Below are 26,785 nucleotides of genomic sequence, written 5' to 3'. Positions count from 1 at the left end.
AGCTATTCTTTAACGTTTTCACTTTTATTTTGCCTCTGTCCCAACTTTTTTGGAGTGTGTCATAGCCATCAAAATCAAAATTTGTTTATATTTACAAAATAAAATTAAAAGTTGTCCAGTGAAAACATTGCAAATGCCTTCTTTGTATTTAGTTAATTAGGTTCAAGAGAATGAACAGATAACATATTCTTGATTTTATGGCTTTTCATATAATTTCTGGAGTTGGGGTTGTATTTGAAATTCAAAATAAATAAATAAACACAATTATATAATTATATAATACATTAAATATAATAATAATAATTAATAATAACAATAATAATGATGATAATGATTCACCAGTTGCGTAAAAACATATTTAGCTTCTTTATCAGCACTGTATGTATGTAATAACAGTGACAAGGTGAAGAGCATAAAATTAGAGCAGAAATAAAACAATTTTAATTACGTTTTTTTTTTTTTTTTTACGTCATAATAAGGGTAAAGATCAATTGGGAGTAGGTCACAAAACTAGTTATTTTCTGTGTGCGTATTTTAATGCATGGTTGATGTAAGTAAAGATTATTTGCCTTTTAATAGGGGGAAGTTTCGTTTTGATTAAAATAAAGAAACTGTTAGTGAAACTATTGTTTGAATGTGCTCATGTGCTTGTGTATGGAAGCGCACTTAAAGGCTCTCAGCGGCTGTTACAGGTGCGCGGTGGAGTCTTTCCTCATTGGCTCATCGGGGAGCCACGAGCGTGCTGCTCTCACGGCGCGTTCACTCTGCGCTCATGGCGTTCCACTTGCGCTCGACAGCTGCGACTGACGTATTTGGACAAGAAATTAATGCCCTGTGAAACTTCTTCGTCTCCCGAATGTGATGTTTGCAGACGCCGTGGGTGTTTCCCCGCTCATTCCTCCGGTATAAGTAATCCGAAAGCGCGCCGGTGGATCGGCGCGGCATTATTTTGGCGACACTACCACGGAAAATACGACCGAGAGCGGTTTGTTTTAATTTCATGACCGAAGACTGACCGTTCGCCAAGTTGGTAACGACTCCGGATCGTGCACTGTGGGGAGAAATGGGCACTTTACGCGATCTCCAGTACGCGTTACAGGAGAAGATCGAAGAATTAAGACAGAGAGACGCGCTGATTGATGAACTGGAGTTGGAGCTGGACCAGAAAGATGAACTCATACAGAAGCTTCAGAATGAGTTAGACAAATACCGATCCGTCATAAGACCGGCAACTCAACAAGTCCACAAGCAGAGTGTCCTTCAAGAGCAGCAGAGGACCAAGAGACAGGCGATCTCAGCCGAACCTACAGCCTTTGATATTCAAGACCTCAATCATGTCACCCTGCCTTTCTACCCAAAGAGTCCACAGTAGGTGCCACTTTAGTCTGATCAGTGTTGTTATGAAGCTGTCCATCAAATTAACCGGAACAAAGTGCTAATAATTTGCATTACTGATGCAATTATGCATATGCAATCTTATAATGACACATGAATCATTGCGTGTGTGCTGTGCTGATTTTATGCAAGTGATCTTGGTCAGTAGGGCACCTTGAGTTCTGTGGTACGAGTATAATCATGACCATCCATCAAACCTGTCTCCGTCCAAACCCTCATTACTTCTCTGATGTGATGTATTGTGAATATAGGCAGACAGCCAGTCTGATGATTCCACCTGTTGATTCTGTTTATCAACTTTGAAGGGGGGAAAAAGTGCATATTCATATGCAGATTACAGTTCATGCGCAGCACTGGGTTTTTAAAGAGAAGATGTGAATTGCAAAATCTTATGTTTCTGGATCATAAATGTTTTATTAGATTAGATTCGACTTTGTTGTGCTTGTGCAGAGCAAGTTTAACCAGTGAGTAGTAATGCAGCATAGCACAGGCTATAAGTAAATTATGGTAAAGTGCAAACTGGAAAATGAGCTACAAATGACAGTGCAAATGAGTGCAGAAGACATGCTATATAGTATGTAATTTAGATTAGAATAGTCTAATGTGCAAAATGGCAAGGCTCTACAGATTCATGATTTTCCAACTGTTCACTCAAAATATTATGCTGAAAATATAAAATTACTATGAAAAATGTAATAGACCTACATTAGAACAATACAGCCCCCAAATGTATAAGTTTCTATAGGGCAGTAAATGAAAAACATACATATTGTCTAATGTCCTTAAAAAGTTGTAGTAACATTCTTTCTAAAACTGGAACCATGAAATAAAATATTAGAAACATAAAAATGTTTATAATTTATAATTAATTAATAAATAATTAACCAAAACTTAAACTGAAATAAAATTAATTCAAATATAGACATTTGAAAACAAAAATGACAAAAACACAAAAATGTACAAAAACTTCAAAACTAAACTAAAATCTGAAAATATAAAAATAACCTGAACACTCAATATATATATATATATATATATATATATATATATATATATATATATATATTTATATAGATATTTTTTAACAGAATGTATAAAAATCTATATATGCCCTTTTATGTTTTTTTAACAGAATGTATAAAAATCTATTATTTTTCTGCTTCATATTCATGTTTTATTACATTAGATTCAGCTTCATTGTGCTTGTGCAGAGCAAGTCTAACAATAACTGAGTATTAATATAGCATTGCAAGGTCTATAAATAAATTATGGTCAAGTGCAAATTGGAAAATGAGCTATAATGCAGAAGACATGGTCTATAGTATGTAATTTAGTTTAGAATAGCATAATTTCCACAGTGTTGAGCATTATAACAAATCAAATACAATTCTGTTGAGCATTATTGCAATGGCCAATCAGAGGCATTCAGATGAGTCATCGCTGAAACTCATCAGTTTTGTTGGGTGCGCACACTCACTGACTGAATTCCAGACTCTTGCGAATTCTCCAATCACAAAGAACAAAGCGCAGATGTACAAAAGCACAGATGTACGTACAATGTAAGTAAGAGATTAATTTCACTGTGTAGACGATTTTTTTTTTTTTTTAACTTTTAGATGCCACAGACCCCCAAATATGATCGTCATCCTGTGAGGGACCCCTGTTCTAATTTATATAGTTATTTGTATATATACCCAGTTTACACTGTAAAAAATTCATATTATAAGCAAGTTTAAAATATAAATTGGAAAATATTTAGTTTCTGTTAAATTACATTCTTCTTCTTTTTTTCCAAAAACAATTAATTAGATTTTATTTCTTTGTTTTAATTTTTACTAATTTATTTAAATCAATTTTTGGATAATTTATTTCTTTCATTCTTATTCAATCATATTTTTAATTATTTCTTTTAAAATTTATATAATATAATATAATATAATACAATTTTGTACATTTATTTTTACACTTTTTTTATGCTTTTTCTCCAAACATTTCCAAGGGCCACCTAGCACTTTCTTGTGGCCCCCTTTTTTGGAGAATACTCGAATTCGCCATAGATCAAAGTTGATAATGTCGCTTTCTGTATATAATTTATTCGCTGTTTGACCGTGGAAATGAAACCTTATGATTATCCATTTCAAATGTTTTTATTAAATTCAGTCCCATTAAACTTGTTTTATTAGCCTACATGACACCCATGTCTGGTTCTTGCCTAAAAGACGGGTTTGTGATGTTTGTAGTTAATAGATTTGGCTGCTTTTAGCCTTACCCTAAATTGGTTTACCTTCCGCCTGTATGTATAATGTGCAAAATAGAAACAAATATTTAATATATGTAAGGATATTCAGTGGGGTCGTAAAGTCTGGGACCACATTTAAAATCTGGGAACCAAAACCTGTGAAAGTTTTAAGATTCAGAAAGAAATGTAAATGAAAGAACCGCAAAATAAAGATGAAATATTAAGAATTCTGTTGCATTTGATCAAAAAGCACATTTGTAACCGACCGTGTGAACTCTCTGTACAGATGGCCAGATGTTATTGCTTCCAATGAAGCATTAAATCTCAAATCATGCTGGAGAACATCAGGTTTAGGTCATATCAGCACTAGTTCTGCTGTCAAAACAATACAGATCCCACTGTATATATTAGGCTGTATATGATTAACCTGTATGTTGGCTAATAGTCTTTTCACGATTATTTTAGGGATTATTTTTATTATTTCACGATTTATTTTTCAGTCTTGGATATCAGCCATAAAGGTGTACATACAATTTTAAGCATTTGAAACTGCTTTTAAGCCTTTAAAGCTATATATAATGAGTTCAGTGAAATGACATGATGATCTCTAATGAAATGCACACAACTGGAAAGCGGCGTAGATTCTTTGCGCCGTTGAGAATCTTTTCATCTTCTCCTCAGCTGGATCTCTAGAGCGGTATTATCCAAAAGCCCCCCTCATCCACCAGCAATGCCATCATTTTCTTGTGCAACTCATCTCCCTCCACTCTCAGTGTCTTTTCTTTCACAGTTTGTGAGCATTGCAGTTCTCCCTGTGTTTATGTCTGGTGAATATTTACTCTTGTTGCTGAGTGGATTTTGGTCGAGAGCCAGATGCCTACCATCCTTGTGAAGACATCACATTCTTTTGTGCTGGCATTCATAAATGCTGATGGGACACGCAAGACTCGTTTCACTTGAACAATAACTTTGTATGAAATCATTTGGTGATTGATGCCCATACAGGTTTATTTATTTATTTGACATGTATTACCTTATTAAAGCAGAACTCCACTTCCAGAACAACAATTTACAGATAATGTACTCACCCACTTGTCATACAACATGTCTTTCTTTTTTCAGTCGTAGTTGGAACGTCCAAAATGCAATTTAAATGCAGTTGTAAATGATCCCAGCAGAGGAAGAAGGGTCTTATCTAATGTAACAATCGGTTATTTTCATTTAAAAAAATACAATTTAAATACTTTTTAATCTCAAACGCTCATCTTGTTTTCCCTGAACTCTGTGTATTCTGCCTCAAGACAGTTAGGGTATGTCGAAAAACTCCCTCAGTTTCAAAACTCCTTTCAAAATCATTCTACATCGCTGCCGAAGTTCCAACCCAGTCTTTGCCACATGCAAAGAAGATCAAACACCCTTAACAAAAAAGGTAAAACAGTGATATAGAATGATTTTGAAGTTGAGGGAGAACATGAGTTGGGAGCTTTTTGACATACCCTAACCGTCACGAATGGGAAAAAAACAGAGGTCGGGAAGACCAAGACAAGACGAGCATTTGACGTTAAAAAGTATATAAATTGTATTATTTTTCTGAAAATAACCAGTCGTTTCACTAGATAAGACCCTTCTTTCTCAGCTGGGATCGTTTACAACTATATTTGGGATCGCTTGAAGCTGCATTTAAACTGCATTTTGGAAGTTCAAACTCGGGGCACCATATCAGTCCATTATATGGAGAAAATCCTGAAATGTTTTCCTCAAAAAACATAATTTCTTTACGACTGAAGAAAGAAAGACATGAACATCTTGGATGACAAGGGGGTGAGTACATTATCTGTAAAATGTTGCTCTGGAAGTGAACTTCTCCTTTAATGAAAGGCTGGATGTATATAGAGTGATATGAAGACCCCATGAATTCACAGTTGAAGTTTGTACTGTAGCTTTTAATTTATTTCTCTAAGTTTTAAAGTATTTATGTGCTAGTTTATTCCTAAAAGTTCAAAACATGTATATTTCAATCTTTATGTTCCAGCCCAATGACTTGATGCCTATATTTTTTTTTTTCAAAAAAAAAAAAAATCATTTGCTGCTGTTGTAAGTATAATCAAGTCATTTCAAGAAATTAAATTAAGCTGACTTAAAAAGTCAAGTTGAATCTCTTATTAATGTATAAAAACCTGAAAATGCTTAACGTCAAAGTAAAAGTAAGTTATTAATTGTAAAGTAAGTAAAATTGGATGTTACTTGCATAGTAGTCCTTCCACACTTCATTTCACAGCTTCTGTTACATAAAATGTTTCTATTTACAACGTTTTTGCAGCGTTTGAGAAATTACCAATCAAAGGTGTTTAAAAAATCCACCCAGTACCGAGCAGAACGCTACAGTTTTGTTCAGCACTCACTTACTGATTGAGTTCTTCAGTCTTGCGAATGCTTTAATTATATCAAATGCTTTTTATATCCAACTAAGTGTAGGTACGTTATACAGTAAATATGACATTCATTTTGCACTGTAGTCACTGCCTTTGATTATAATGAGAGTTTTCGCAATAGTGCAGAACTCATTCAGGGTACTGAACTGACAGCTCCACTAATTAAAACGGTAACGATGTTTGCTTGCTTTTTTATGCCGTTCATTCACAATCATTTATCATGCTGCTAAAAAGAAAAATGTGAAGTTGATCATGTAGTCACTGTTTTGATTTATAGTAGCTACTACCACAGCCAGACCTTCTTTTCTGTGTTTACGGATGTGAAGTTAGCACACACAAACAAATCACGTAAGCCCGGATTTCCCTCCAAAACCAAGCAGACAATGCAATCTTGTAGGTTTACTGTAGTGAGAAGAGGTAAGTGGTAAAAAAATTAATTAGAGATTAAACAATTATTAGAGTACATTTTACAAGAAAATACCATTTTAGTCATACTTCAGAATGTCACATTTAATTCAATGTGTTACTTGCTCATTCTTTGTAAATTACTACAGTTTTCTGAGTTTTTAAACATGGATTTGAATTTGATATGTATGTATTCACTTAATAATAGATTTTTGTTATTTTAATGAAAAAATACTGTAGTGCAGAACAATTATCAGATTAATTGAGTTTTTTTAAGGCAAGTTTTGTTCATAGGTGGAACGTCATGTGGTATGATTGAAATGATATTTATAAAATATATAAAAATGTATATATTTATTAAATATATATTCAAAAATTTAAGAAGAGAATACTATTTTAGTCATACTTCAGAATGTCATATTTAATTCAATGTGTTACATGCTCTTTCTTTGTAAAAACCTAACATTTTCTGAGTTTTTAAACATTGGTTTAGATTTGATATGTATGTGTTTACTTAATAATGGATTTTTGTACATTTTAATTAACTAATACTGTAGTGCAGCTACAATTATCAGATAAATTGAGTGTTTGAAACCAAAGATGTTCAAATATGAAGCATCATGTGGTGTGACTAAAATTATATATATAAATTATATTTATTAAATATATATTACAAATATTAAAATATTTTTTAAATATTGTTGTTTAATTTTTTTTAAATACTATTGTTTATTATTATTATTTTTGTTAATAATTATGAGGTATATAGTTACATGTATTTAAGATGTTAGTAAAATGCGTAATTACTTTTTACTGGAGAGATTTTTTTAACAATAAAATTCATTGAAAATCTTCCACCACCAAAAACCCCCCAAAAAAACAAATAGACATTGTCACCAGGCTTGTGCACAATTCAGAATTGAATTGAGAATGACTCCTAAATTCCAGTTCAATTCTTGAATTTGAATTGAATTTGAATTGATGTCAAAAACAGGATCTAGAATTACAATTCAAATTTGAATTAAAGGAAGCAGAATTGCAATTCAATACAAATTCAAAGAAATTCATATACATAAGTGAAGTGTTTAACAATGAAGCTTTACAATATATGTCAGATATGATTTCATTACATATTCTATAAATGATATTAGTTTGAACTACTTGTACAGATTACATTAACAGGAAATGTTTCCCCCCAGCAATGAATGTTAAAAGCTCTAGTCACAGAACACATAATTAAGTCTGATTTATTGGAATTGTAATTTTGTGGAACACAATGGAACGTGACTCCATATCCCAGAATGCTTTGCTTTAACCAAGTATTTAAAATGATACTATTGAGCTATTGAGGATTAGATGCAACAGTGTTGCTCAATGAGTTTTGCATTGGAATAAATGACAACTGCATTTACAACGACTTTGTGTTATTTGATTGCTTTGAAATGAAAATAACATTTTGAACAAAACTAATCAAACATTGAGGGAGTAATTTATTTCAAGAATTTGATCATTATCTGTATGTTGGAACAAAATGTATGCAGGGTTGAGGATTGACTAGTTATGTGTAATGAAATTATGCTATTAAATTACAAAATTAATGTAATTGTATGTGAGATTCAACACATTCTTTCTGTTGTATGACTGTGTGGAATGTCTTTGAATTGCCATGAATTTAATTCCACTTCCTGTCATTCCAACTCCAATTCAAAGTCAATTCAATTCAAATTCCAACTCATCAATTGAATGGCGGCCAATTCTGAAATTCTGAATTGTGCACAAGCCTGATTGTCACTGGGGGGTCCCAGGTCGTGACTAAAAGCAGACTAAATTTGCTTGCACAAAATATTATGCACAGAGTGTTTTTTTTCCTAAACTGGGGATTGGTTGCAATCTATTTTAATTGCTGCAAACAGAAATAGTGTAAGTAATTTTTGCAACAACAATTCACCCCATGGAATACTTTAAAGCACAGCTGTTATGTAGAGGCTACAATTGCACTTCTTTTGTCCTTAATTCCACTGATGCACAACACTGACCTTTAAAAACAAATGCTGGAACACCTGACATTTGTTTTAGTGTTTGTTAGAGACACGACGAACAAACATGAGCCGGGTCCAGAGAGTGTCTTCACATTGTTCTTTCCCACTCTGGGGCCCCGGTTAAGTTTTACGGAATGCATCCATCTTGCTTCCCACCAAAAGAGCATATTTTCTCCTTTTATGGAAACGGCTCAGTGTTGTTCTCCGTGTCTGGGCAGACATGAATCTTTGTTAAACAAAAGAGTGGAGAGTGGGTTAAGAAGAGCTGTAAAATCGTGCTGAGAGGGAAGGACTGTTAGGTAGGAGATGGCAACACATACTGCAAGTGTGCCAATCTACACTATCTGCCAGGCTTTCTGAAGTTATTCAGCGTGGCTCAACAAAGCCGTGCTCCATCTGGCTTCAAAATCACTTCGGCATTCCACTGAGCGGCCTGCCAGGACACCATAATGATGCCTCAAATATCAAAGACTCTGATTAAATTGAGGCTCCTGATGCGAGGTGGCATTTTCTGCGCTTTTTGCTATGGTTACCCCTTCTGAGCAATACTGTTGTCCGTCTCTCAAGACTTTGAAATCTGTCCACCTCCTGAGCTCAAAAAGAAAGTCTGGTGCGTGGCCATTCAGTTGGTTTTAATGAACATGAGGAAACAGCGGCTAATGATCTACCCTTATTTCAAAAGCATCGTTTTGATTTCGGTCAGCACTGTTACGCTTTAGTCCACATGGGCTTTTTCTGGTAAATGTGCCTTTGGGAACTGAAGAGCTAAAATTAGGCAAACAAGAAGGAATTGCACTCTTGCATGAGAACAGTGTTACACTATAGGATACAGTATCAATGGCCTTTATGCTCGTGGATGTGGCCTGGCCTCTGATCATGATCTGTAAATGATTTATGGATTAGCGATTTGCTATTCAAAATAGGTCATGATACAAACGGTCTGATATGGCATCGTGTAGGCCATGAAGAGCAGGGTAGGTAAATTTGAGTGAAAGCTTTAATGTCAACATGACAATCACAATCCGTAATTTCCTGTAAAGTCACGTCCTGCCTTCTAGACCAGGTGATTATTTTGAATAAGTACAAAAACAAAATGAACTTTTATTGGTTTTTACAGTCATGATAGCTCCTAAAGGTCACGTACACACTTTCAGGAGTGATTTTAAAGGGATAGTTCACCCAAAAATGAAAATTCTGTTATTAATTACTCACCCTCATGTCGTTCCAAACCTGTAAGACCTTTGCTCATCTTCGGAACACAAATTAAGATATTTTTTATGAAATCGAGAGCTCTCTGACCCTCCATAGACAGCAAGGGTACTACCACGGTGAAGGCACAGAAACTTTGTTAAAATAGTCCATGTGACATCAGTGGTTCAGTCGTAATTTTATAAAGCTATGAGAAAACGTTTTGTGCGCAAATAAAACAAAAATAACTATTTTATTTAAAGATTTCTTCTCTCCCAGGACAGTCCTCTGCAGTGTTGAGGGTAACGCATTACTAACACGAGTTACACTGCCCTCCAAAAGTTTGGAAACGCCCTAGAAAAGTGGGGTTTTGGACAACATTGGCATGAATCCTTTTTAATTTGTGATAATTTTGCACTGATAAGGGACAACACAATCTACAAAAACATATTTTATTACATAAACAGTTTATGCATAGAAATAACTTAAATTTTCGATTAATCAAAACATCCACCATTAGCAGCTATTACTGCTCTGCATAATCTGGGCCTAAATTCATTGTATTCTAAACTTAATTGGCAATCAGTTGCTGAAGCTATTTAGGTGTGCTGTCTCAAAAATCTTTTAAAAACCTGGGCCAAGTTTAAACCAGTAACCAGGCATCACAGCTGGCAAAGAGACATGTCTGACTTTGACATGTATATATTGCCATTATTATGTAATCAAAATGACAATAATTATTGTTGCTGGTCTTCAATGATAATGTCAAGTTACTTTAATGTATTTGCACCAAAAAATGATAAGGATTTATGCTGATATTGTCCAAAACCAAACTTTGCCAGGGATGTTTCCAAACTTTTGGAGGGCAGTGTATGTAATATTATTACTTTAATTAGTAACTAGTAAGTAACTAGTAAAGTAACGCATTACTTTTTAATTGACAAGAAAATATCTGAGTTACTTTTTTCAAATAAGTAACGTCAGTTACTTTTTTTTGACCATTTATTGATTAAAAGCTCTCCTGTCCCCATGCTGAGAGAAATGGGCAGTAAGTTGTTAGTTCTAGAATAAATGTGAACATGCATTAATTCATCTCACTCACAAAAACAGATTCAGTATTCCTCAAAATGAATAAAAACGGTGAAATTCAACTCAGAACATATGTGACCCTGGAGCACAAAACCGGTCCTAAGTCGCTGGGGTATATTTGTAGCAATAGCCAAAAATACATTGTATGGGTCAAAATGATTGATTTTTCTTTTATGGCAAAAATCATTAGGAAATTAAGTAAAGATCATGTTCCATGAAGATATTTTGTACTACTGTAAATATATGAAAACTTAATTTTTGATTAGTAATATACATTGTTAAGAACTTTATTTGGACAACTTTAAATGCAATTTTCTCAAAATTTAGATTTTTTGCACCCTCAGATTACAGATTTTCAAATAGTTGTATCTCGACCAAATATTGTCCTATTCTAATAAATGATAGATGATGTATAAATCTCAATTTTGAAAAATGTACCCTTATGACTGGTTTTGTGATCCAGGGTCACATATCTTAAATAATACAAATATCCTTTATGCATTTAATCCCATTTAACTGATGTCTTTGCTGCTGACCTTCGATGATCCAATTCAACCATACTACTAAGCAAAAATGAACATTTTTCTTCTGCAGTCTACTGTACAGACGTGAATTTACTTTTCTCAAAGCCTGAGACTTTTGGTGTGAAAAGGCCAAAAAAAAGGCCTTTTACATTTGCCAAAAATAGAACTTTTATATTAAAAACAAACAAGCAAGTGCTGCCCAGATTTAAAAAGTAACACAAAAGTAAAGTAACACATTACTTTCCATAAAAAGTAACTAAGCAACATGATTAGTTACTTTTTTAAGGAGTAACTCAATATTGTAATGCATTACTTTTAAATGTAACCTTCCCCAACACTGGTCCTCTGCCATTATTGAGAGTACTATGATGCACGACATGAGGGTGAGTAAATTTTGACAGAATTTGTATTTTTGAGTGAGCTAGCCTAGCCCTTTAAATACGAGAGTGAATCCACAAATTTTCATTTTTCATGTTTGTGTATGGAACAGAACTCACTCTTGAAACTTTGATGATTGACAGCATAATAACCTTAGCAGTGCTCTGGCGACTTGCACATATGGTGTTCATTATTTTTAACCTTAGTATTATTACAGTCACCAATAGCTTGTTATGTTCAGTGATTTTAACAAACCATCTTTAATAGAGCCATTGTGTTTTTATGTTTAAAAGGCTACTCTGTTAAGTGGACTTTTGAAGGGTTGCCATGTCCACTTTTTATAAGTAGGGGTTATTAAGCATCTTTGGGCTTGTTGTTTGGGCTCGGCTCATGAATCGTTGTACTTTATGTAGTTAACAAAGTATATAATTAAAGCTGCGGTCCATAACTTTTGGCTCTCTAGCAGTTAATAAACAGAACTGCACTGTGGAAGAACATTGTAGCCGGAGGTACTTCCCTCTGTTTATGTCTATGACGAATCACACAGGTTCTGGACTACTCTGCGGCAGTTCCTACCAGAACCAGTCTAAAATAGTCTGAATATAAAAATGTATTATAGGTGTACCATAGTGATTCAGGATAAGCCAAAATCACGGTTTGGAAATTGGATTCATGATGTACTCACTTATTATATACATTTTGTAAATTATTAACACAAAAAAGTTATGGACTGCATCTTAAATAAATAAATAAAATTTAGCGAGATTTGGCAACACTAATGAGTCACATAGGCTGTGATTTCATGCAACTCTTATATGTGTTACATTAACAACTAGTTGTTTGGTACAGTTCCATACATACATGTTTCTTTAAATGCGGTTGCCACTACTTTAATTTTTCAAGGTTAAAGGATAATTCACCCAAAAATTAAAATTCTGTCATTAATTAATCACTCTCATGTCGTTCCAAACCTGTAAGGCATTAAGATATTTTTGATTGAATCTAACAGCTTTCTGACTCTGCATAGACATCATCGCAACTACCACATTCAAAACCCAGAAAAGTAGTAAGGACATTGTTGAAATAGTCCATGTGACATCAATGTTTCAACCATTTTTGGATGAACTATCCCTTTAAGGTCATTTTTGATTTTTGAATGTAAACCAAAAAAATCCATAAACAATTCCAAGACATCATCCATTACATTTATTGACCTTTAACCCTAAAACACAGCACAATGCGTAAAATACAATACGGAAAATCAATATGGAAAATTGCTTCGTGTTAACATGCCCAATTTTTTTTACAGACTTTTGTCTTACCTGTCTTCTGTTCCACTGTCCCCTTGTCTTATTTACATCTCTCATTATTCTTGGTCGATGGTTGCCCATGTCTGTGTGGGAATAATAGATTGTCTCAATATAATGTCTTCATCAAGTATGAAAAGTAGAATGATTTGTTGTTAATCCCCCTTTCAGCGTCAGACAGAAGGAACAATCGAGGCCATATTTCTCTAGACAATTGCACGATCCGGGGATAAGAAAACAGCACATGAAATGAGTTTATAATCCTATAAGTGTTCTATTAGTTTCAATCTCGTTTTCCCCCTGGAATTCACATGCATACAAATGATCACGCATATCCGCTGCTGCCATTATGAGTTTGATTTGAACAGTTATTAGCTGTGATGACTCAAGAGTCTTATCAGCTGACCACAGTCAAACATGATACGCATGAGGTGCATTTGGTCTTTCCAAATCACTAGATCACTGGTTCTCGAGTACTGGGACAAAATAGTGAAATAAAGAGGATTATTTTGACTTAATCCGTTCAATATTTCTTAAAAAATGTGCGGTTTTCCAATCAGATACAACAAACAAACAAAAAAAAAGCCTGATTGACATTACATTTTGAGTAAATATTGAGGTTGTGACAAAAATTACTTTAATTTATATATATATAAAATAGGTACATTAGTACCACAATTTTTTACACTTTTTGGTAGATTCAACCTACAGATTTCTCACTAAATAGTAATCTTTAGAGTTGGTGATAATATAATATCACAATTGTATATAAAAATGTTAATATTTTAGTGATCATCTCTCCCCAAATGTTTCTTTTTGTCCAAGTAATTGCAGTGGAATTGCAGTACTTGTTTTGTCTTTATCTCAATAATCAGTGAGTTATATTAAGTGAGAGGTCAGTTATTTATGCAAAAACGCCATTGTCTGTAGCACCGGTGCCCACATGGATGACGAATAAGAAACTGTGCTGCTTGTTAATGTCATTAGTCCAGGCAGATCCACCGATCTTGAGGTCTTATCATCTGCCCATGGGACATTAGTACCCAGCAGGAGTGTGTGAGTGGTAGTAACGCAGTGTATCTGAGCAGTCATCTGTCCACCCCATGTCGTCCTCAGGCTCTAGTACTCGTGCACTCTTGCACAGATGGTCCGTTCTTGCCATCATCTCAGCCACACTGCCTTTTCTAATCAAAGGGAAAAAAAGAATCCAATATTTCCACAAGCAGATCTGCTTGTGCAGTGATTGAATAATCAAATTTACCCAGTCTAGGTTTAAAAAATAGATTTGTGAAAGGAAACTTGGAATGCAGCGGCACTTGCAAGGCCATCTGACCAGCATTGTCCAATAAACAGTGGTGTTGTCAATGAAAATGACTCATCATGTAGAGCCAAGATGCACTGCATACGAAGGAATTTGTCCATTGATGTGGTATGGTATTGATTGCATTCACAAACCCAGGTATGGGGGATTCTCTCTGATTATTTCAGCGGTTGACACTTTTCTATGAGTAATCTCACACGCTGTGGTGTTGAATGAAGGTGTCTGGGATTTAAAGAAAAAAAAAAAAAGATTTTTGAGATTTCAGTTATTTCGGAGACACCGAGTATTTTTGCTCATTGGTTTTTTAAACATTTCTTGATCTGTTTTTGTTTTATAAACAGGGTGGGTGATCTGACGATTTTGTTTTGTGATTGATCTGCTTTTTAAGTGAATTGTAGAAATTGTGACCAGATGTGTCCTACTTATGTCTGTGTGTAAATATACCCATGCATTTTTTTAGTTGGCTGGACTTTTTAAAGTAATCAACATGTGCAATGGATAAATGAGAAAGCAAAGAGTGTGACGTGGTTTATATTAAAAGCACAATAACGCAACGCCTGAAAGGCCCCAAAGGTCAAATACGCATATAATATGTTGAAATGCCTACCATGGGGGCTGTTCACATTCAATTATGTCTTAGATAAACGAAAATAAAGAAAATAGGATGTTTGTCAGCATATTAAATTAGGTCTTAAATTGAAAGCAGCTTAATGTATCTGCTGCTTCTGTGTCATAAATAGCAATCAAATGACAACAGAAAAAGAAAAATCACTCACTGCAAATAATTTTGTAGCTTTAATAAAAATGAATGTATGTTTAATTCACATAGTGTCGTATTTTGCAGTTAATTCCTTTATTAAATTTCTGTAGCATTTATTCCCTGAATACTGTTTGACAGGCTTGTCATTTGTTACTTTGTTCTGTTTACTTGTATTTAATAAGCATGAGAACATTTTACTTATATTAGTTGTAGGGCCTACTAGTTTTTATTGCTCAGTAACTTACTGACAAGATGTAATAAGTAGAGCTGGACCAATATGTGTTTTTTTTTAGGGCTGATGCCGATACCGATTATTATAGATCAAGAAGACGATGTATATATATAAATATATATATATATATATGTCTGGTGTAAAAATGAAATTTGTTACAAAAAATAAAGAAAAACAAGTGCTCTGACAAAAACTTTCTTGAAATGCTTTTAAATTATTGTATCAGCAAATGGGTTTTGAAGATGACTGATACCGATTACCATAAAAATGCTCAATATCGGCGCCGATAATTGGCCAGGGTGATAATCGGTTGACCCCTAGTGATAAGACTGTGGATCGTGGATTTTGCTATGGTATGGTATTTTTGATATTTGTGCCATATCACCCACTGATATTTTGAACCAATATATATGTCTGGTGTAAAAATTTAAATTAATGTCAAAATTAAGAAAAACAAGGGCTCAGACAAAAACTTTCTTTTTAAATGCTTTAAAATTATTTTATCATCAAAACGCTTTTGAAGCTGACGATAACCATAAAAACGCGTAATATTGGCGATGACAATCAGCCAGGCTAATGATTGGTCGACCCCTAGTGATAAGACTGTGGATCATGATTGTTTCTGAAAAAGTTTGGTATGATATTTTTGAGATTTTTGCCATATCACCTATCAATATTTTGAAGCGATATATATTTCTGGTAAAAAAAAAAAATAATAATAAAAAAAAGAAAATTAATGTCAAAATTAAGAAAAACAAGGGCTCTGACAAAAACATTGGTTACATTTTATTTTGATAGTCCACTTTAGACATTCTACTAACAGTAAGTATCTTTGCAACTACATGTCAACTAATTCTCATTAATTTGCAACTACATGTCTACTAGGTTAGGTTTAGGGTAGTAAGTACTTGCAAAATTTAGAAGAGTGTTAGAAGATATTAAGCAGACAGTCTACTAATATTCTAATGACTAGTTGACATGCAGTTGCAAAGTTACTTACTGTTAGTAGAATGTCTAAAGTGGACTATCAAGATAAAGTGTTACCAAAACTTTCTTTCTAAATGCTTTTAAATTATTTTATCATCAAATCGCTTTTTAAGCTGACTGATAACCATACAAATGCTTAATATCGGTGGCGATAATTGGCCAGGCTAACAATTGGTCGACCCCTAGTGATAAGACTGTGGATCGTAATTGTTCCTGAAAAAGTTTGATATGATATTTTTGATATTTTTGCTACATCACCCGATATTTTGAACCGATATATATGTCTGGTATAAAAATGAAAATGAATCCCAAAATCAAGAAAAACAAGGGTTCTGACAAAAACTTTCTTTTTAAATGCTTTTAAATTATTTTATCATCAAATCACTTTTGAAGATGCCCGATACGATAACCATAAAATGCTTAATATCGGTAATCAGCTAGGCTGATAATTGGTCGCCGACCCCTAGTGATAAGACTGTGGATTGTGATTGTTCCTGAAAAAATCGTGATATGATATTTTGTCCATATCGCCACATCTATTTTTAAAGTAAGCAGTTTTTTAATTTATCCTTGTCATCCATAGGTCTAAAGAACTAATCAAAGAGGCCATTCTTGACAATGACTTCATGAAGAACCTGGAGCTGTCTCAGATTCAGGAGATCGTGGACTGCATGTACCCTGTGGAGTATGATAAAGAAAGCTGTATCATCAAAGAAGGCGATGTGGGCTCCCTGGTCTATGTCATGGAAGGTAGGTCATATAAAAGTATCCTTGCTGTTTACTCTACTGTGTTTTACAGCTGTAACAGATGATATACAGACACGCCAGTAAACCACAAGAGACTGTGCATTAAAGTGATATTACATCGGGTTAGGAGTATTCTTTGGCAAAACCTGTGTAACACACAGTGGTGTATTGTTTTACTTATACTGAAAATTTCATGGCCATAAATAATTTGTAAAAGAAAAAAGTTTATATAAACTGCATTTTTTTTTAAAATGCTTTATTTTATTTAAAATGTATTTTATTATTTTTTTAAACATGTTTGTTCCCATTGTGTGAATTCCAGTCAAAGGCCCAGTTGACCTCATTTCACCCTACAATAAAAAAAGTTTTCTTTTTTTTTTTTTTTCAGAGATGCTATAGAATAAATATTTTGGGTTCCTCAAATAACCTTTCTGTGAACAGTTTTTAAAAGTAAAGAACATTTTAATAATCCATTGAAACTTTTTTTCACTATAAAGAATAGTTTTTGTCCAATGTAAAATGGTTTCATGAATGTTGAATTAATGGCAATAAAGAACCTTTACATTTGAACCAGTTGGTAACATTTTATAATAAGGTCTGAAGTTCTGGAAGGAAAAACCTTCTGATCCTAAAATTTCTGGATTTCTAGCAGTTTATAGCTACAGTTTGGGGTTTGCTTTCTGCTCTGAGTAGATTAATTATCTCTTGAATGTAAATGTCCTCGTCGTTATGCGGATTAATTTTCATGGTGATAAAATTTGTAGTAGTTCTCACAGGCCCACTCATTTTTTGTTAAACTAATGACTTATGAAAGGAAATGCTCCATGTAGTAACTCCCAAATCACTTTATTTTCTGTAGAGAGCAGCAGTGGAAACACCGGCACATGTTCACACACCAAACGAGACTCTGTTTAGTTATACATTTCGGTTGTCAACAACCAAACAGCATGAGAGCAGAGCCACGTTTAGCTTTCAAAAATAGGCCTGATGCTGTTTGAACACTGGCTTAGAACTGAACTCGAGGAGTAATAACCGTAGCCTTATTTAATGCATTTCCAATTTAGCTTTTCATCTCCAGGCGCCCGGTTTGAATGGTGAGTTTTATGGTCACCTTGGATCTTTTCACAGACATAACATAGATCTCTTTCTTCTTTTATCATGTTCTATTTCTGTGTGGTCTGTCGTAGGTTCTGCTGCAGCACTGTACGAGGACAAGTTTTAGAAATGTTCACATCTTCTTTAAGCCATCAGTCGTCCACATATTTGGTTTTTGACGCAACAGGGATTTTGTGAATGCACAGCCCCCCCTCTGTGCTGGAGCTGTCTCTGGAAACATTTAAAAGTTCACTTACAGCCTGTCTGAAAAAATAGTCTGAAGTTGATTGTGAAGTGCACCTTAAAAAAAAAAAAAAAATGTTGTTGGTATCGCTCTTGCTGAATTGGTCTCCAGCTGCACTTTAAAACATAAACTGTTAAAAAGATGGTTTATAGTCTTAAAGATGTCTCTTGAGCTGAATTCATACGTCTGTATGGATGTATACTCTTAAAGTAAAGTTTCCAAAAGGGGCTTTGTACAGCAGTGCCATTGAAGATCCTTTTTTTCTTAGTCTGAATAATTTTCATTTTAATAATCTAAACATCCTTTTTCCACTATAAAGAACATTTTGTTGGAAAGATTCTTATCGGATGCCAATAGAACCTTTATTTTTAAGACTGTAAAACAAATCAAACTAATGTTAGAAGTGTTGCCAACTAGGTTGGAGCACAGAGTTTGCTTTAATCCTAGGGTCATTGGATTTGTAGCAAGATAAAGATTGCTTCCTAAATGTTTCAGTGACATTTAAAATTCATCATTAGGCGCTGTAGGGTTTTGGTATTTACAAAAAACAGAAGTGCTTGAGTGAAAATATCCTGTGAACAGCTATGAATAGGCATTTAAGTGAGGCAGATGTACCATTCTGTTAAGTGGATCCACTCACTGTGGTGTTTTTCACAGCACTGTACCCATGAACCATTTTTGCCTCTCCAAACTAACCCCTGCCAGTCACCACAGGAGGCATGCTCTTTACCTCCAAACCTTTCAGTCTGCTCCCAGTAATGTACACTCGGCAGGCAGCTCACCTCCTCCTGATGTATTGTTGTAGCTTTAGAATATGTCTCGGTAGTCGCCTCTGGCGACAGAGATGCTAATTTCCTCTAATTTATTGCCTTGCCCTTGTGTCCGCCCTCTCATTTGATTCCAAACCCCATAAGACTGAGTGCGGTCCTCTTCATGAATGTATTTAGTAAGCATTTTTTGTGATAATGTGCATTCCCTGATATGTGTTCTCACCCTCAGACTATTCAAAATGTAGATGTTTCTCCATCAGAACAGATTTAGATCACTTGCTCACCAATGGATCCATTGCAGTGAGTGGGTGCCGTCAGAATGAGAGTCCAAATAGCTGATAAAAACATTGCAATAATCCAAAAATAATCCGCACCACTCCACTCTGGCAATTAAAGTCTTCTTAAACACAAATCTGGATGTTTGTACGAAACAAATTCATCATTAATATGCTTTTAATTTTTGATCATTGCTTACGGCTAAAATGTGAGTCCTCTATACATAATATTGCTTATTCTATTAAAAACGTTGATTATTGTGTTTTTATCAGCTGTTTGGACTCTCATTCTGACGGCACCCATCCACTGGTGAGCAAGTGATGTAATGCTAAAATTCCAAAAAATCTAATTTGATTTATTTGATGAAAAAACTCTACATTTTCTACATTTTCAAGAAATGTTCATTTTTGGGTGATCTATTCCTTAAATATGCTTAATTATAAGTATTCTGATGTAAGTTGATTTCCCCAAAAAGTGTAAGTCTTTTTTCTTTAGTACTTTCAAAACACTGCTCTGTTTGTTTGAACACCCTGACCAGCCTGGCAACAGCGACTTAACCAATGGCATGAGTGTGGGTGGAACTGTCCATCCAATAGCAGCTGGGTAAAGTGTTTACGAAACCTGTTTAAAAACAAAAAGAAAAAAGAAAGAAGAACAGTTCACCTTTTGCTGGCTTATGTAGTAAGCTCCGAAAGCTCAACAAAATTAGTATGGCTAAGAAATATAATGGCTATTCAATTCACACAGTCTCTTCCATCTCTTAATGTTTATTAATATGCTGAATTAACTTCAGACAGACCCCTTTGGTGCACAGCTGTCTGAATTTGAAGCAATTAAGTATTTGAAGCAACAGGTCACCGAATTCTCTGGGAGGCAAGTGAAGGAATTAAAGGTTAGGAACATATTAATCTGTCAGCTGTTACTGAAAAACCCTTACAGATTCCTTGTGCTCAGCTTCACATAAAAGACATAAAGAAGCAGTATTTAGCTCTATTATCAGACAGATGGATTGCAGGCGACTTAGGTCAGTGATGTTCTGTTATATGGAAATGAAATCTAAAATGATTTGTAAAGTGACTTTTGTCTATTCAGTTCTTCACTCATTTATTTGGAGGCGTTATATTGGTAATATCGAGGTATTCAGCTAATCTTTCAGTGTCAGTTTTGTGATACTCTCTACAGTATGCGTGTCAAGTCTGTTATCTGTTTGTATTATAGTGTTCTGTTTTAGTGGTGAAGCAATGAAAGCCACAGCTTGTGGAAAAAAGTTGTTTTTGTGTCTGGAAGTTTGTTTTTAAGGATCTGAGGCACTTACGAAAGGCACCAGCTGAAAGATGTGGTAATCAGGGCGTGAGGGCTGAGGTCTGACTGCCCCCTTCCTGGATGTTGACTCATAAAGGTCCTTGGAGGAGGGCAGATTGCAGCTGATGATTTTCATTGTGCTTGGATCCGGTGCCATGGCAGATCCATATCAGACTGTTTTGGGGATAGAATCAATGATGCCATTGTAGAACAAGCCAAGTTGAAGTTCTTGAAAGTTCTCGGGAGTTACTTGATCTTTAGTACTCGTGTGCATATGCATCGGTTATAGTTGGTGGTTTGTCTGACTAGTAGTATTTTGCCACTGTTGAACTTAAAATTAATGGGCCCTTTTCACAGATTGTGATGATTTGTTTCTAGTTATTAAAGGATTATTCACTTCCAGAAGAAAAAAAAATCCTAATAATTTACTCACCTCCGTGTCATCCAAGATGTTCATGTCTTTCTTTTTTTCAGTTGAAGGTTTTTGAGGAAAATGTTCTAGGATTTTTCTCCATATAGTGGACTTCAATATGACCCAATGGGTTGAAGGTCCAAAATTCAGTTTCAACATAGCTTCAAAAGGCTCCACACTATAGTGTTAATTTTGTCAGCTTTTTTCTAATTTTAGTCTTAGTCTTAGTCCCGTTTTAAATGTCCTTGTCAGATAAATCAAATTTACTCAACCTTATTCTAGCTTTAGCTGATTAAAATTCTCAACATTTTAGTCTAGTTTTAGTCAAAGAAAACCTGACGTATTTTAGTCTAGTTTTAGTCAATAAAAAGTTGACATTTCAGCAATAGGATTATTATTAATTAACCATATAGAAGTATTAGTTTTGGCAGCCATTTTTAAATTAGTCTTAGTCTTACTCAAATGTATTGTAGTTATCATATTTAGTCAACCTTGTCCTGTTTTTGTTTAGTCAAGTTTAAGTCAACGAAATGCATTTCAGATATTGCACTTTTACCAGAAAGCACAAATCAATATGTGGACACAAACATGGTTTATTTTACCTCATCTAGTGTCTGGTTTGTTATAGGCTTCTTATTATACAAATTAATACCAAAGACGTATTCACTCTCTCTGTCTACATTATGAAAACTGGTAAGACAAACAATATTATAACAGTGAAATTCCCAATAGTAATTCCACTAATTTCAAATTGCAATAGCCCATGTTTCTCTATTAAAACAACACAGTTGAGTAAGTGCATTTATTCAGCAACCACAATCACAAACAATATAGTCGAAATATCATAACAGAACACAGACCGGCTGAATGACGCTTTCATTTAGATAACTCCAGTTTGTTTGTTGGTGTTTTCAGATTATCGGTGACGGCACTTCCCCAATGAGGAGCGAGCATGTGCGCATGGTTGCCAGATTGCTTAAAATAAGCAAAACACTGGGCAGAAAATGTATCCCATTTAATTTAAATGATTATTATTATTATATATTTTTATATATTAATACAGTAAATAAAAAAGCGATTTTAGTAGTTTTGGTATTGAAATTAAGTCATGAAATTTTACTGGTATTTTTAAAGAAACATTGTTATTGTCATCAGCCAAATCTCTACTGTCTTTAGAACATTGATTTGTAAGATCTGACTGCACCAGGACACCAGGTGCAGAACTTCATTCAGTTCTGTTGTTGCATATTAGGCCAATCAGCAAAATCTGCAATTTTGAGAGGATTTCTTCAAGGTGCAGTCATTTGTGAGAAGAGAAGTGGAGACAGCAAGCTACTTTCTGGTACTTCAGTACTGATAGTCAGTGAGCCAGTTGTACTTCATGCTGGTGAGAAAATTTGCATGTATTCCTAATGTTTCCTCAGTTGGTGTGTATACATGTATCATGGTAGTCTGTATGTGAGCATGCTTTAGCTTTAAAAGTCAGTTCTTTTAGCTGACTCTTTTTGACAAAACACAACTGGAAATGGAAAAACCCATCAAGCAGATTGCTGGGGTTAAGTGAGTTGTGGTAGGGAAATGTTATGATCTCAATAAATCTCCTGCCTGTGGGTCTCGTCTGCTGGGGTTGAGCCTGTAACCTTTGTGCAAGCAGATCAGTATAATAACCACAAACCTCGAAGTTTGACAGAATGACTAAGGGTTTTGGTGACATACAGATTTATCAAAGCTTTCCCCTGAAGTCTTGCATTTCCTGTCACTTCTTAAAAAACCTTTTTGATTTGGAGATATTCATCCAGACAGGAAAATATATGTCAAATATATTTGCTATAATATTTTATTATTAATAATGACCTCAAAATTTGACAGAAATGTTGCAGATCTAGCAAAGCTTTTTCCTGGTGTCGATATGAATCTGATATAAGTTTTGATATGCGTCCAGACAGAAAAATATGTTTACCATATATTTATGTATACTGAAAGAAAAATGGCTTTGAAACAATTTTCACTCAGAAAATGCTAGTGAACACAAATAATCACAAAGAAATGACAAGTAAAACATTGAATGAAACATGCAATATATATATATATATATATATATATATTACCAGAGAGATTGTGGTTTTGTCACATATATTTTGGTTTTTTATGCCTTTGTGTCAGGAGTGGTGTCCTCCTGGGTCTCTTACCATAGCGTCCCTCTTCATTTAGATGGCTAAATGAGGATGGCTAAATTAAGGATAATGCGAGCTGACACTATTGTACCCTGTGTCTGCAGATCAGCTTGAATTTGTTTGGAAGTTAATCGGGGTTCTTTATCCACCATTCGAACAATCCTTTGTTGTAATTTTTCATTAATGCTGCTCTTCCGTCCTCGTCCAGGGAGGTTAGCTACAGTGCCATGGGCTGTAAACCTCTTGATGATATTGCGCACAGTGGAAACAAGAACATTAAGATTTCTGGAGATGGACTTGTAGCCTTGAGATTGTCCATGTTTTTCCACAATTTTTTCTCTCAAATCCACAGACAACACTTCTATTTTCTTCATGCTCAGTGTGACATACAACACAAAGGTTGAGTCAACTTTTCTCCATTTGGAGTGTGATGTATTTCCCACACATGTTACTTGCCAGAGGTCTGTCTAAATACAAATTACAGGAGCATCACATGCTTGAAAATCAGTTATTTCTTACAATTTTGACAAGGTGCTAATAATTTTGTCCATTTTTGAGTTCTGTGTGAAATTTAGCAAGTTTGACTTTTCTTCTCTATTTTTTTTTTGTTGTGTTGATGCAGTGCAAACAAAAACAATAAACACATGAATACCAAAACATTCACAACTGGAACAATTTTCTGAGAGAAGTGTTGCATTTTCTGACAGAGTTGCAAGGGTGCCAATATTTTTGGCCATGACTGTATATATATATATATACATTGCCAGGAAATCTGGATGCTTACAGTGCTAAAGGAATAAACACTGCTATTTAATTTACACTTCAGGAGTATCTTTGCTTTAAGTTTTGTACCAAGTAACTTTGAAACCGACTTGTTAAAATTATTTATTTGTGTTAGATAAACTTCTAATAACGACTTTGACACAGATCCCAGATTGTTGCAGACTTTCCCAGACAATCACAATGGCAAACAATGAGTGAATCAATAACAATTTTAGAAAGCTGAAAACAAAATCACCACCACGTTGTTTTAGAAAGCAGTGAGTGTTTGGTTATCAGGTTTATCTGCAGGCCATCATTTGTGATTTCATGCGTCACGCACTAAAGCTTTGTTAGAATTCACTGAAGTCGAGCCAATGATGAGCAGCGCTGGATTATAAAACATGTGTGAGGATGACTGTCAGTGACGTAAAATAATGACATAATTTTGCGCAAGACTTCCTTTCCTACTTACGTAGGGTGAGGAGTTGGCAAGAGACCCACTACATTTCCAGCACGAAAATAAGCGTGATCCAAACAGGAAAAGCCCCCCCCTTATGCCCTCTGAAGACAGCAGAAGCGATGATGAAACCGAGCTATACTTAGCCATGTGAGATCTAAACACTGAGAGCATGACTTGTCACATTTACTTTTGGAAAGACGCAGATGCAGCGGATCTGTGCTCTAGAAAACAGCAAGTAACAGCTTCACCAGCCTTCCGCCAAACTGCCACAAACTGTCCCTGCATGCCGATGGTTGCATAGCAACCTCATGAATGCTCACCCGGGGAAGTTTATTTACATCCGCATTAATATACGGTGCCCCACAAACCCAGCATGGGATATTGCGTAAGATTGTCTGAAGTTTCAATTATGCTGAGCAAAATATGTGTGAAATACAGTGAGAAAACATGTTAGTCATCTGGAAATCTGACTATTTATGTGACAGATCCAATTCCAGGTAATGCATTTTGGCTGTGAAAACGCATAAAGTGCATCATTTATTTTTTTGTGTAAATTGGTTTGTACAATTCTTATGTAAACTGGTGCATGACGTGGTAACCATTTACCCCAAAAATGGATATTCTGTCATTATTTATTCAACTTCATGTTTTTCCAAACTACTCCTGCTGTTCTTTTCTCCATGGAATGCTAAAAAAGGATTTTTGTGAGTAATATTAATAATAATAATAATAAATGACTTAAATTTCATTCTGGTTCACAAATAAAAACCTTCAAAGGCTTGTAATATAGATCACAAGCTGACCACATTTATGGTGCTTTTTGGACCCTGACAACTCATGATTGCTATAATTGTTGGTTTTTATTTCTATGATCTAAAGATTCTTGGAGAAAATAGGAGCATTTGGGTTAGGAACAAGATTAGGTCAATTAAATTACAGCATTTTCATTTTTTAGGTGAACTATGCTTTTAAAATGATTGGAAAATGGGACAAGGCATTGGGAAAATTAAGTTAGTCATTTAGTGATCCATGTTCCAGATCAAAGTTCTGTCATCAATTACCCTCATGTCTTCCAAAACTTATTCCAAAAATTACTTTCTTTCATCTGTGGAACACAAAAAAGACTTTCTGTGGGGGAAAAAAAAGTAAAGGTTTGAAATGTTGACAGAATTTTTTTAAATTTTGGGTTAACTGTGCCTTTAAAGGAGATAAAAAATAGCTGAAAATGTACTTCCCTTTAGGCCATCCATGATGTAGATGGCTTTCTTCATTGGAACAGATTTGGAGAAATTTAGCTTTATATCACTTTGTTCACCAATGCAGCGAATGGGTGCCGTCAGAATGAGAGTCCAAGCATTTGATAAAAACATCACAATAATCCACAAGTAATCCAAACCACTCCAGTCCATCATTTAATGTCTTGTAAAAGAAAAGCTGTTTGCAAAAACAAATCTGTAATTTAAAGCATTTTCACTTTAAACCATTGCTTCTGTCCAAAATATCAGACTATAATCTATAAAAACACTTCCTTCAGAGAAAAAGTCCATTCCCTGTTATTCTCTCACACAAGTGTTTTCCACTGGTTTGGACTATTTTCACTTGTAAGCAGTGCTTGATCTGTGCATATTTCTCTCTTGATTTAGTCAAGATGACTTTTCACTGGAGAAAACAAAATTAAAAGAGGACTCTCTTTAACTGTTTTTTACAAACATGCAGCTTTTTACTTTACAAGATGTTAACTGTTGGTGTGATGTGGATTAATTGTGGATTAATGTGATGTTTTTATCAGCTGTCTGGACTTTCATTCTGACGGCACCCATTCACTGCAGAGGGTCCATTGGTGAGCAAGTGATGTAATGCTAAATTTCTCTGAATCTCTTTTGGTGAAGAAACAAATTTATCTACATCTTGGATGAACTAAAAGTATGTAAATGTTCAGAAAATGTTCATATTTGACTGAATTATTCCTTTAAACCCCTGAGCCTTCATTTCATTCTAACTGAAGGAAGACTTAGGCCTATTTGTTTAATTAATATTTTTTTCCCAATGTCATGCTTCCAATGTAAATATGCTTTTATTGCATGATTGGACAACCTCATTTAAAGTGTTGCTTGTGCAAATTCACCACCATATTACATACATAAATTAAAATACAAAAATGGGTAAACCACTGAGTACACCACAAAAATATTGAATAATCAGTCAGTGATTAAACCAGATTCAGCCCCAGAGTGTAAATTTTAGGAA

The 26,785-nt window shown here is 34.6% G+C and overlaps 1 protein-coding gene across 2 annotated transcripts in view; it reads left to right on the top strand.

Moving 5' to 3' along the window:
• Positions 1-26,785, top strand: part of prkg1b (protein kinase cGMP-dependent 1b) — a 174,679-nt gene that overhangs the window by 5,532 nt on the left and 142,362 nt on the right. The window contains exons 1-2 of one of the 2 annotated variants that reach the window (XM_051124319.1): positions 723-1,368; positions 16,880-17,046. In XM_051124319.1, the coding sequence (XP_050980276.1) occupies positions 1,064-1,368; positions 16,880-17,046 (472 nt within the window). In that variant the 5' untranslated portion in view covers positions 723-1,063. Of the gene's footprint in view, positions 1-722; positions 1,369-16,879; positions 17,047-26,785 lie in introns of those variants that run through there. The other variant, XM_051124320.1, reaches the window with a different exon arrangement.

The sequence above is a fragment of the Labeo rohita genome, chromosome 12 (assembly GCF_022985175.1).
Source record: "Labeo rohita strain BAU-BD-2019 chromosome 12, IGBB_LRoh.1.0, whole genome shotgun sequence".
Lineage (NCBI taxonomy): Eukaryota > Metazoa > Chordata > Actinopteri > Cypriniformes > Cyprinidae > Labeo > Labeo rohita.
The sequence above is the reverse complement of the archived record's forward strand: the minus strand, read 5'-3'. Positions and strand labels throughout refer to the sequence as shown.